The sequence below is a fragment of the Parambassis ranga genome, chromosome 5 (genome assembly GCF_900634625.1).
Source record: "Parambassis ranga chromosome 5, fParRan2.1, whole genome shotgun sequence".
NCBI lineage: Eukaryota > Metazoa > Chordata > Actinopteri > Ambassidae > Parambassis > Parambassis ranga.
In genome coordinates, this window is record NC_041026.1 from 10,477,696 (window position 1) to 10,490,293 (window position 12,598).

General features: G+C 41.0%; 2 protein-coding genes across 2 annotated transcripts; both read left to right on the forward strand.

Moving 5' to 3' along the window:
- Window positions 1-596: 596 nt before the first annotated feature.
- yod1 (YOD1 deubiquitinase) lies at window positions 597-6,783 on the forward strand. Its single transcript, XM_028407295.1, has 3 exons — window positions 597-666; window positions 3,197-3,405; window positions 3,818-6,783. The coding sequence occupies exons 2-3, from the start codon at window positions 3,198-3,200 to the stop codon at window positions 4,513-4,515; spliced, it is 906 nt and encodes a 301-aa protein (XP_028263096.1). The 5' UTR covers window positions 597-666; window position 3,197; the 3' UTR covers window positions 4,516-6,783.
- A 943-nt stretch (window positions 6,784-7,726) lies between these two features.
- Window positions 7,727-11,472, forward strand: LOC114436494 (specifically androgen-regulated gene protein). The gene is made up of 4 exons (XM_028406773.1): window positions 7,727-7,768; window positions 9,719-9,874; window positions 9,988-10,183; window positions 10,261-11,472. The coding sequence occupies exons 2-4, from the start codon at window positions 9,770-9,772 to the stop codon at window positions 11,358-11,360; spliced, it is 1,401 nt and encodes a 466-aa protein (XP_028262574.1). The 5' UTR covers window positions 7,727-7,768; window positions 9,719-9,769; the 3' UTR covers window positions 11,361-11,472.
- The last annotated feature ends 1,126 nt before the right edge of the window (window positions 11,473-12,598 follow it).

Below are 12,598 nucleotides of genomic sequence, written 5' to 3' on the forward strand. Positions count from 1 at the left end.
TATAGTTCTTCTTGCCTGTGAAGAGATTTTGTGTAACAAAGTTTGTGTTATCAAACAGACCATGAATGTGTTTAAACTGCATCATTTAAGTGTATTTCCCCTCTGTGGCACACAGAATATTTTCATTTTATTTAATTATAGTTCCAGGCTGTAATTCTATAATGTTTGACTATTGATAGGTTATTGACCTGCTCGAAGCAGCATACTGTGCCTTGTAAGCAGACAATAAAAAGTGGATTTTGGAATGGACATTGGAGGTATTTGCTTTGGGTTTTTTAGGAAACACTCAGAAAACCTGTTTTCCAACAGGTGTGATACAAAGTTGTTTAGTTTTTTTTAATATATATATATATATATATTTGTAAAAAAAAAAAAAAAGGTTAATTGATCAATAAGTATATGGTGGCTTACACTATGTATAGATTACATAGACACGTACTACGTTGCAGAAATCTGCCACTGTAGGGACAAGGACTACAGCAGCAGCGTAGACCGTAACCTAGAAGAGTGATATCTATTTTGGAACTTACGGTACGAGCCGTGCGTACGTTGGCAGGGAGCGTCATGACGTCGCAGAAACGAACGGTGACGTTCTACACATCAGCGTCTCTCACTGGATGTTTATTGTTTGCGGCAGACAGGGCTGGCTGCAGTCAACACGGCAAGGTAAGAAAACACAATAACTTACCCTGCTGTCCTACTACTCAACTTGTTCTGTCATGTAAAACAAATGTATAAACAGCCGAGTAACCGTTTTTAACCAAACGTATGCGAAAGTCTGTGGGAAACAGCGAGTTCATGCCAAATTAACGGGTAAATTAGCATGCTAACGTTAGCAGATGATACACGATATTGTTAGCTCTTACCCTTAAGATAGATTCGTCTGTTGAGAGCGGGAATGTTTTTAAACTGTGGTTACACGGTGGATGTCTTTGAGGCGTTGACTCTTTTTTCCGAGTTAGAGTTAAAGTTTTCTTGACAAAATGCAAAATGTTCTTGCTGCCGGGAAGCTCCTAGCTTAGCGTGCTGCCCGTTTGTGTGACTGTTAAATCGTTAACTGACAGAACAAAGGAGTCAAAACAAAGCAATGCCTCTGTCAGGTGTTTTACTCCACTGCTCTCCATCAGCATTTCCCTGCCATGCCAGGCCTGTCTGAATTGTCTTATTTTGATATAGCTGCCGGCTCAATCTGTGGCACTTTGACGTCCTGATTCTTGTTTAACATTGGTTAACTGCTACCAAAGCTAACACGGGCTGCTAACTGCTAGGAGAAACAACTGCTAACATCCTAAAACAATAAATCTACTCACCAGCTTTAATAGAGAGCATGTGTATTCATACGTTTATGCTGTATTCTTCAGCGACTGGCCTGTTTATGCTTCGGATAAAGAGCAGCCCTTGTTTGTGCCCCTTGTGTTAGCATACAAGTGGGTCACTAAGCTAAAGACGAGTGTTTGTAAATACTTGTATAACGTTTAGTAGCCAACTCAAACTTATGGCTGCTGTAATTTCGATCACTGATACATCTGTTAATAAAGTATTACGAGGAATAAAATGGTAGGTTACCTGGCAGTTGAAACAATTGTTTATCAAAACAATTAGATATCAAAAATAACTTTGAGACTTTTTCCTTTTTCAACCCCAGTTTGTTCTTCACACTTAATCACTATTGTCAAATTTATGCTGTACTTTTGGATTTAGCTATAAGGCAACAGTAACTAAGGCAGTAAAGACATTTAGCAGGCTGTTTTTATAAACATTCCTGCTTTGTTTAGCTAATAGTCACTGGTATTGTTTATCCTGTTAGTAGGCTTGTGCAATTAATCATCAGAACCACTGTCACCGATTAATATTTGCCACTTATCGATTATTATCGATTAGTGCCTCGTCATGATGACGCATTTTTGCGTGCGACGTACTCTCACCATCACCTCTGGTGTTCAGTTAAATGATGCGGAGCAGCACGTTCCTAACAGAGGTTCAACGTCTGTCACCATAAGCCGGAGTACGAAGAAAACCGAAGAAAGCACAACGCCTGCTACAGCTGTAGGATATAGTGCCGCGCATGCGCATACGCGACATGCATTAGGTGTGAAGCGTGGAGCTTTGGTTGTTGCCATAGTAACTAGACGTCCTCCTCCAGCAGATGTTGGAAAGAATTCCACTCAGCCGAGAATCCGCGACACGTTTAGTCTGTGCTCTTACGACCAAACTAAGCGATGGAAGGACGTAACGGGTTGATTTGCACAGACATACATTTAAATGTTGGTTTGTTCTACTGCTGTTCTACAGTATGAGTGAAAACATGCACTAGTGTGGGACATATTCCAGTCACAGGTTAATTTGCACAGACACATTTTCTAAGTTTAATAATCACTGATGTGACTTTTCTGAACTTATTTGTCCTGTTTAATTTTATTGTTGATATGCTGCACTCCGTTGTGACCTTAAGATAAGAACATTTGAAGGACAGTTACTTTAAATGTTTGCTTCATTATTATTTTGAAGCAGTTTGTGCATTGTGCATCTTATCAATACATATTTCAAACATGGCTGGTTTGTGCCTAATCACTACTTACAATTTAACCTGTTAGAATGAAGTAGTTACCTTGACTGATGATTTGTCAGTATCATTTTAGAACAATGTGGCGATTTAGAGTCAAAAACATGGAAGTGCAACTGTCATCAATTAATCGTCCAATTAATCGTTATCGGCTAAATGCCACAATTAATTGTGATTAAATTTTTGCCAATATCGCCCAACCCTACCTGTTAGCTAAAAAAATATAGAATAACTGAAAACGAAGATTTTCACACCTTATAAGGCAGTAAAAGGTAAATATTTGAAAATGAGAATGCCGTTTTTAATTAAATCAATGTACTATGTAATGCCGTACTTACAGCAAGACAAAATATTGTCATTTTATGGTAAATTTATATTTAGTTAATTTTTTGTTTATTCTGTCATTTAGTTGATTTATTTGTTGCAGGCAAGAGTTTAAATAATAATGATACTAAAGAGCAACAAACGGATGCTCACACTCTGTGTATTTGAGATCAGTTAATATAGTGATCCATATTTACTGCAAAAATGTGATCAATACGAGGAGAAACTGATGAATAGACGTGACATGTCAACTCTGTTGCAGGAAGATTTGTGTTCCAGATATGATATCATACGTGTTTTTGCTGGCAGGATGTTGCGGCTTCGCTGTAAGACCAAAAACGGGAGCCACATAATGCAGGGCTTGACTCATCAGTCCTGCGTTCAGGAGCTGAAGGATAAGGTGGAGGAGCTCACTGGAATCCCCTGTGATGTGCAGAAAATTATGGTTGGCTACCCACCCTCTAGCCTTGATCTCCGAAATGGAGACGCTCACCTCAAGGATTACCCCATCAAATCAGGTATGTTGTCAACATCCAGAATACAAAGATAACAAGGAGAAAATTCAGTGATTAATTATTGGGTTAAATTTTATAAGTCCTTTATAAAATGTAGAAGTAGAATTGCAACATTGGAAATGCTTTAATGATAAGAAATTGGAAAAAACAATTACTGAATACCAAATAATTTGCTTTATTGTATGGAGCAAAGTAGAGAAATAGAAATAAAATTGTTGTTACTGGGAGAACTGAACCCTTAACCTCACTTATGTAAACTCATCATTTAAAAAGATATCCCAAATATGTGCAAGAGAATTATTAATTAACATTTGGACCACTATAAAAGAGGTCATGTTTTCCTCCTTTCTTTCCAAATCCAAGTCTGACCACGGGTGAACAGTGTTGTGTCATTTGTGTGTCATCCCCTGTATAGGAGACACACTCATTGTTGAGGAGGAAAAAAACAAGCCAAAGCCTCAGGATCATCCCATCGTGACTAAAGCGCCCCGCCTGGAATCCTCACCTGTGCTGGCACGCCGAGTCGTCCCAGCTGACAACTCCTGCCTCTTCACCAGTGTGTATTATGTGGTGGAAGGGGGTGTGTATGACCCCGCTTGCGCCCCTGAGATGCGAGGCCTGATTGCCCAGATAGTGTCGAGTGACCCCGCGGCTTACTCTGAAGCAGTGCTGGGAAAAACCAATGAGGAGTACTGCACCTGGATAAGGCGCGACGACACCTGGGGAGGAGCCATCGAGGTGTCCATCCTGTCTAAGTTTTACCAGTGTGAGATCTGCGTGGTGGACACTCAGACAGTCCGAGTAGATAGATTCGGGGAGGACGCCGGCTACCACAAACGCGTGTTGCTCATCTACGATGGCATCCACTATGACCCTCTGCAGAAGGAGGTCCCCGGCTCCGACACCCCTCCCCAGACTATTTTCTCTACCACAGACGACGTAATCTTGGCCCAGGCCCTGGAGCTGGCGGATGAGGCTCGCCGTAAGCGGCAGTTCACAGACGTTAACCGCTTTGCTTTACGCTGCATGGTGTGCCAGACAGGCCTTGTAGGACAAAAGGAAGCCCGTGAGCACGCCAAGGAGACAGGCCACACCAATTTCGGCGAAGTGTGAAAGTTGTCTTTCCTCTCCCCTCCCTCTTCTCACTAATACAACCACCACCTACCCCGTGCCCCACGTCTGGCAACTCTGTTGGTCTGTCTGCTTGTGTGATCCTCTACCTCACATTACCCAATGACATCTTTGGAGCATCTGCAGACACTGTGTTTAAGCCTCTAACCTGTTCAGTATTGCTTTTTAAACTGCTGTCAGTTCTCAAACTGTCAGAAACGTTACTGCAGTGCTCCAACGTCCGTAAACCATCATATATAAGTCTGTTCGGGACGGTTTGAAAACTGTCCAACGGGGTCAAGCTTAGTATGCAAAGAATTCTTAGGACTTGTTTTAATTTAAGTTGGGGTTATATATTGAGATAAACCAAAAGGTGGCTGATGTGTGTGGGTTACAAGACACACGAAAACTGCCACAACGTACTCAAAACTAACAAAACGTGTGATTTAAAAACCCCACCATGTGGCTCTGCATAGAGTTTAAAACAACCACTAAGAATTATTTGCACTGTGATGTGATCCCATTCACTGTTGTCTTAAACTCAGCACACACAGTTTGACTGTTATTCATCATGTTGGTTATGTAGCATGTTTAGTTTTTTTTTCCCTTTGTCAACAGGTGTCAGAAATTCTTCCAATAAAAGGTAAACTTAGAATTTCATCACAGGCGACTTATGTTAATGCTGAGTGCAGTTTATCTCTACACAGACGCGCTCCTTGTGACGTCATTGAATTTTCGAAACCTCAGCCTTTGAGTGAGGTTATGCATCAGTAACATAAAGCAAAGTGAAGTTGATAATTAACCTGATTATGTATGTGGATTTAACATTTACCAGTGAGCTTGTTTTAATTATTTAGACATAACATTAATTACATAATGGTGCTGTAAACAAAATCTGCATTTGTTTTTTTCATGGGTACGACAGGATTTCTTTTCCTTTTTATTCCAGTGTGCAAATTACAAATGTCATCATGCTGTAAGAACTTTGTAAGAATACATTTTTTTAAAGTAGCTGCACATTTCGAAGCTTCATGAAGTGTTTGACAAATCATGTTTCATCAGTGAAATCAATTCTGATCACTTAAAGGGACAGTTCAGCAAAAAGAAATCCAATATTCCCATTTGTCTGTGAGCTGCAGTGCCATTTATCCATCTAAATAGTGTTGGTGCGAGTTGCTGAGTATTGGAGATTTCTGCCTCATATTATGAAACTTGAGGGGCTTGTAGTGCTTAGTAGCGGTGTCACTGAAGAAAATCCCCAGACCTCGTCATGAGCATTTTTACATATTATCTATTTTCTGTCTGCACCCAGTAATTGTCAGTGTGCAGAAACACGGAGGCGTGGTGAGGAGGGCGTGTTTATGTTTACATCCAGTCATACCGCCGTATGCTCAAGCTTGCACAGAAAGCAGTGATACAGTTGCTAGGGGTGTCCTCCGGTAAAAAAATAGTTCACTAAATGAAAATACACTAAAGTTTGGTTTTACAATTGTATAATGTATAATTCCTGTATATTACTAGAAAAGGCAGGTTAACTCCAAAACTGCAGTTTACATCAACACAATCTAATTGGCCACAAAAAATAGCCATATTTGATTTTGGGGTGAGCTGTCCCTTTAAATGTGTTTACTGTTCAGGGTCCTTTTGCTAATCAACATTCACCATGTTACGTTTATTAACCTCCTATTTGTAGCTGTGAGTTAAAAGGAAGTAAAAGGCACCTTTTGGGTTAATGTGTGTATGTGCATGTTGTCCAAAAACGGCCTTTCTGTTCTCCACTCCCATGTTTTGCACATCTGGAGCATGTTCTCACACTTGGAGCATTATCTCTCGGCTGATTCCTTCGATGCACACTGCCTACCAGGATGAAGCGTGCACTTATTTATGTTAAACATCAGGTCAAAAAAGCTTCATTCATGTAGTATTTCTCTTCATTTGCATCCTGATTTGTTGCCAAAAAACAGTAGGATGGAAAGTGGAAAACCCGAAGATTTGAGTTTTGTTCATTTTTTTCAGATGGAGTGAATGATACAAATCAAAAATGTGCATTTCTTTGGTGTGAATGTGAATTGCTGTTTTCTCCCCCCTCATCTCTTACCCTAGCTAGTTTATTTGCTTTTTTTTTTAACAGTGATTAATCAGCTTGCATTAAGGTGAAACTATGAAATGGCTTTGTTGTATTTACCAAGTTCTCATGACTAACAATAACAATGAATGTCGTACACAAAGCACTACAGAATAACTGGGTTTACTTGATTTTTTTCAGTGTTGTCACAATTAAAAGTTATAGCCAAAACCACCGTGTGTACGTTTTAATTTTCTGCAGTCATTGTTAGGATTTGAAAACGTCCTGAAGCCATCATGCTTAAATCATATTAAATGTTTTTAAAAGATTTTATTCCAGGCTTCTGACTATTGTCTAATTTCCAAGATAGACCTATAGTTCTTATTTATGATGCTTTCCCTAGGAAATAAAACCCCAGTTGGCTAAACAACACCAATCCTATGCCAGCATTCGTGGGATTACACTATTCACCTGTTATCTCACCCTTTCATTAATAGGATTTAAGTCATCCACTAACCAACGGAGAAGCTACTGCCATGCAACTATTAAGTAGCAATAAAGAGTCTCAATACATCTGGCACATACATCATTTACTGATACTATGAGTAATCATTAAAGGTTAGATAGTTTGTAATTGGCATTTTGATAGATAACATTTTAAATTGTAGGCCTCAGACTGTTTTGTTGGACAATTAGTTAATCCTGTTTTTTTTTCTCCCTATGGCTGAACAATTCTTAGCTCAACACCAAAGCAGTTAAAAAAAAACATTTAAAAAAATATTCTAGTGGAAAGATTTTGCTCCACATCTACATATCAGTCTTATTTTATTTCCCCCCCATTAATAAAATTAAACTTAATTATCCAATATGGCACAGTTTACCTAATTAATTATTATTAACCAGCTTTTCTTGATCAACTGAATAAAATTCATTTCTTAATAACTGCTTTTCCAGTTTACACTAGATAATTTATTGAATACACACACACACACACACACACACAGAGAGAGAGAGAGAGTTTTAACCAGATTACCTTAAATGACGATGACGACGAGGGCTCGCGAGTCTTAGGGAGAATCCTGCTCTCTGATTGGCTGAAAGCTTAGAGCACAAAGTCCCTGGTGCAGGTGTCACAGAGCCGCGCGCTCACTCTTCGTCCTCAGACGCGCGCGGAGCAGGACATCCAGACAGGTAGGCGCGAGAGCAGCTTTCTCTTCTGTTTTCATGTAAATACGGAGAGTTACACACTTTAGTACATGAAGTAGTTAACTGAAAATAATCTAAAGTAACACTCTTTACTGTCGGCCATTTTTAGACTAGTTTTGGTGTTTTTTGATAACATTTTAAAAGAACGAATTTGGGATTAAAAGTAGGCAGACTTTAGCCTGAGAGAAGGAACAGTGGATGGTTTCACTTGTTACCTAATCTGAACAGTACAGACAATAAAGGATTGGCGTGGCCCTTTTATAGCTACAATCAAAACACAAGCACATCTGTGTCATTGGACCACAGGTTAGTTCAACAGGTACAGTTATGGCAGGCTGAACGCTCGTCCTGGTTTCTGTTGGTTCTGTGCTGACAGGTCTGTCTGTATGGGGAGATGGGCAGCAGGCGTTAATGTCTAACTTCACAGCACTATTTGTCTGAGTGTTACATAAATACAGAAGACAAATGTGACTAACCACAATTTGCTGGCTAAATCACATTATCGCATTAATGTTCAGGCTCATATCCTGAACCTGCAGGCAGCATGGCGGAAGGGGAGGGGGGGGGGGGGGGGGGGGGGGGGGGTTTCAGTCTGGATTGAAAACTTTACAGGGATGGAATAACACATGGTGAACAGGAGGGCTTTTGTGCCCCCTCTGGCTTATCTGCTGCCCTTGCCTCTCAAGTGGTGAAATTTATCCAGATTTTTTTTATCCAGCAGTGTCACACAGAGGTGCTTTAATAGGAATCTGACAACCTGAAACCTACTGAAGTTCTATTTCTGCTGCAGTCTAATCTAAAAAGACACTCACTTATACCTATACTCTGTAACTCCCCAACATTTCCTGCTACAAGTGAGCCACAGACAGTGGGATGAACAGGATATCATATAGCTTCCCGGGGATCATTACTGCTGCCCTCCACTCACTGTGAAACTGATCCGGGAAGATTAGAGGAGTAGCATGTGTGCTGTAATCCAAGTCACATGCAGTAAGAGGACTAGCTGGATATCTGTCACAAACACACTAAGCTATGATAACATGCACAACACCGCATGGTGTGTACAGGTGTAGAATGGGGAGCACTAACAACATCAAAGTAAAAAAACGTAAGTAAAATCAGGTTGCCGGCCAAAAATGGCTGCAAGACCATGACTGATGCACTTGGTTGCACTGCATATCCGTCAGCCACTAAAACAGAGCATCAGCAAATACTTCAAACGTCTGGTGGCTGTTCACACTAGCATACAAATGCTATCACTGCTGGTACAGTGATCATTTATGATTATGAAACGCTGAGTGCAAAAGCTCATCAGGTAAAAGATCAGTGCTCACCAATGAGAAGAGCCTTCTACTATAACTCTTTATTTACCATAACATAATCTAGTACAGTTGAATCTAAGTAAAAATTGACTTTGGAAGCACCTTAAACCTTTGTTTTACATGTATGTTATATTTACACTCTAGTCTAAAACATCAATCAATTGATCAATTATTTAGACAGGAGTGAGCATTGTCACCTGATCTAACCTGAAGATGTGCTGCTCTTCTTCTTCTCCATGTTTGCAAACCTTCATTAGAATCAAATCTGCTGCTTCCTTGACTTGGAGCCATGTTTTGTTCACTGGCTGTGCACTTTGCACCATAAGGTCATTTATTGAATAATTCTTTCATAATTAGGAGAGAGAAGGTCGGACAAAGCTTATTGTCCTGCAGAAGTTACACCAGAGCACATATGGTCGCTCCCTTTTTATATATAGGCCGTCCAAATAGTCAAAATTCACGTTAGTGCTGAACTGAATTTAAACTTTGCTTCTGTTGCTGAGCTCCTAATATAATGGATTGATAGAGTATTTTATTTGTGCATAATATGAAAAGGAATATGGTCTAATAGACTAAAAAAGTAATGTGTAATGGGTAATTTAAACTCTTTCAGAGAGCAAACTAACGGTCTGGGCCACTAACCCTGGAGAAGTAGGGCACTAAGATGCCTAAAAGTGATACCTGGCCAGGTGGGACTGGACTGGAGACGATGAATAGCATGGACAGTGCTGGCAGCTGTGACAGTGTTGTCAGTGCCAATTCTGGCTTTGTAAGTAACTCTGGATTTGTACAACTTAAAAGCTAAAGGGTGCGTTTGATTTCATTGTTGTCATTGCGGAGATCTTTTGGAATGTAAAGTCATACTGGAATGATGGGTTTCAGAGTGATGACAGCCTGGAGCACCTGTCTGCTGAGGAGAAGGCCTGCCTCATGTTTTTGGAGGAGACTATTGAGTCTTTGGACACCGAGGAGGATAGCGGCCTGTCCAATGACGAACCTGACCAACTGCCCGGCTCTGGCAACCTTGCTGTCAAACTGGCAGACCTGTCAGCCTCCATGAGCAAAAGCAAGCTCAACGGTGAGTTAATCTCTGAGGACAGATGCAGTGTCAGTAGTACAGCAGTCAGTAGAACACCTTGTTTGTTTGTCTTTCAGGTTCACATGTATCTAAAGGACCCGTGAAGGGAAATGTTGATGTCAAACTTGTACAGGGATACCTGGTTCCTACACCTTTTGTTGTGGCAAATGGTTCTCCGTGTTCTGTACCCAACACTAGACCATCCCCTCCTCCAGACAAAAGCCTGTCCTCTATGCCTCAGTTCATATCTAAAGACCACAAACCGGGTCACAGACACAACCAGAAGCATGTTTCAACCCCGCCACCATTAGAGGTTAAAGCTGTGACACCTCCCACCACAAAACCCAGGGACTACTCTGTTAAAATAGTTGAGGCTCCTTTACCCAGAGGGCCGCTGTCCTACGAGGCACTAGTTCACTTGCGGAGAAGTGCCTCCACAAAGAAGACACCTTTATGTCCCTCAGTTGATCACACTATAGAGGTGGACAAAGCCCCAAATATAAGAAATCTTCCAAGACATGACAGATACCACTCTGAGGTTTCCAAACCTAAGACCGTCCCTCCAGTTGTGCCCCCAAAACCCAAAAAGATTCCTGCCCACATACCTGTGAAAACACAACATGAAGAATCCAGAAAGTCAGACAGTGTCAAGAATGCAGTAGATCCACAGGTGGTGAGGCTGGAGGCTCTGCAGAAGCTGGGTCTCCTGAAAGATCAAGAGCCAGAAAATGAGACAGTCACTCCATTACCGCCACCAACATCTCATTCTTTACTGGGGCCAACATCCAACAGAATTACAAGAGGTCCATCTACCTGTAATCCATCACGGAGTCCATCTTTTTGCTACTCCCAAGTGTCCACAGAGCCCAAGAACAGGCCTCTGCAGAGCAGCGCCAGCTTCCATCACTACTCCAGACCCGACCAGCAGCGTGTGTCACATCCTCTTCAATCTAATGGATTAAAGACACCTGGGCTGGAGCGCTCCGTTACCTTTGACAACCACATAAACGGCTCTGAGCCACAACATGTCCCATCAGCCAACAGGAAAACCAACACTGCGCCTCCGTCAGCACCCCATAAACCCTCAAACATGGTGGGGTATACTGTGATGGTGGTGCCTGGGATGGGTGCGGATCGTAAAGAGGCTCTCAGAAAGCTTGGACTGCTCAAAGACTGAAACCTGTAAACAGCTTGGAAGGAGTACGATCAGCTTAAAGACAGTTAGAGCATTAAGTGGGAATGTGGCACTTGGCACTTGGGCAAACCACAGAAGGTAAAGAAGGGCAATGCCAGCACTTATAATGTAAATCCTTTATACTAACTTAAGGGCAGTTTTTGTAATCAAAAACTATTTCTAAGCAGTAGGCTTCAAGATTAACAACAAAGAAGAGGCTCGACATATTTGATCAAAATGTTCTGGTGATGTGTAAATGTGTGCACTGACCAAAAGAGTTTGTGTGCGACTGACTGTTTGATATCTCACAGATGTGCCTGGAAGTTGACTGTTAAGTAAAGCCTCAGATCGATTCATTAAGTCTCGATGTTTTGGGATTTTTTTTTTGTTTTACTTTTTCATTAACTGCAGTAGCTCCAGCACACGATCAGTACTTTCAGCTGTTCCTTCCTGCTCATCATTTTGTATGATAAACACAGGTTACATGGTCTTAAAGATGTATTCCATGTACCTGCCTTCATTATGTAACAACTGGAGATCTTTGTTCCAAATTAAAAAAAAAATATTATTTCTATCTGGTCTACAATTTCCTTTTATAAAAATGCTGCATTAATGTTAAGGGTTTTGTCATCATTACAGCGCTGCAGATGCTTCTCTACAAGAGATAATACAGCCAATATTATGCAGTAATATTATGCAATATTAAGTATCCAGGTGGCAGCCTCAACAAACTGAGCTGACTTCTTTTGTTCAAATCACTCTTACCAAAAAGGGTTTTCTTTAAATGTTTCTCTTTTTCTTTGCATTTTAACTTGGAGGTCACTTTTGGAGACTTCAGCGGCCACTTAGACTTTTAGTTTGTGCCTAAATTGGCTTCATTTCTTGGCCTCAGAAGCTGCCGGTTGGCCAGCACACAGTGCATATTCGGTAGAAGCCAGACATATCAGAAAGCTTTCTTTATCAATATTAAAGAACAAAGGAATTAAATGCTTCAATTGAGAAGAACTGCCATCAACACAAAGGACAACATAGCAAAAAGTGGCCAATTGTCCCTTCAAGCTAACCTTGCAGCCCGCTTTGTGTCAACATTTCATCTCTGTGAGCCAGCAGCCTTCATCTCGGTGCTTCCTTCAGCACTCCTCTTACAGTCACGATACTGGATCCAGCCCACTAGGATGATGAGAAAGCCTGTTCAGCTGTTCCTCCCTTATCTGATTATCTTGAGCCCACATCCGTGTGAA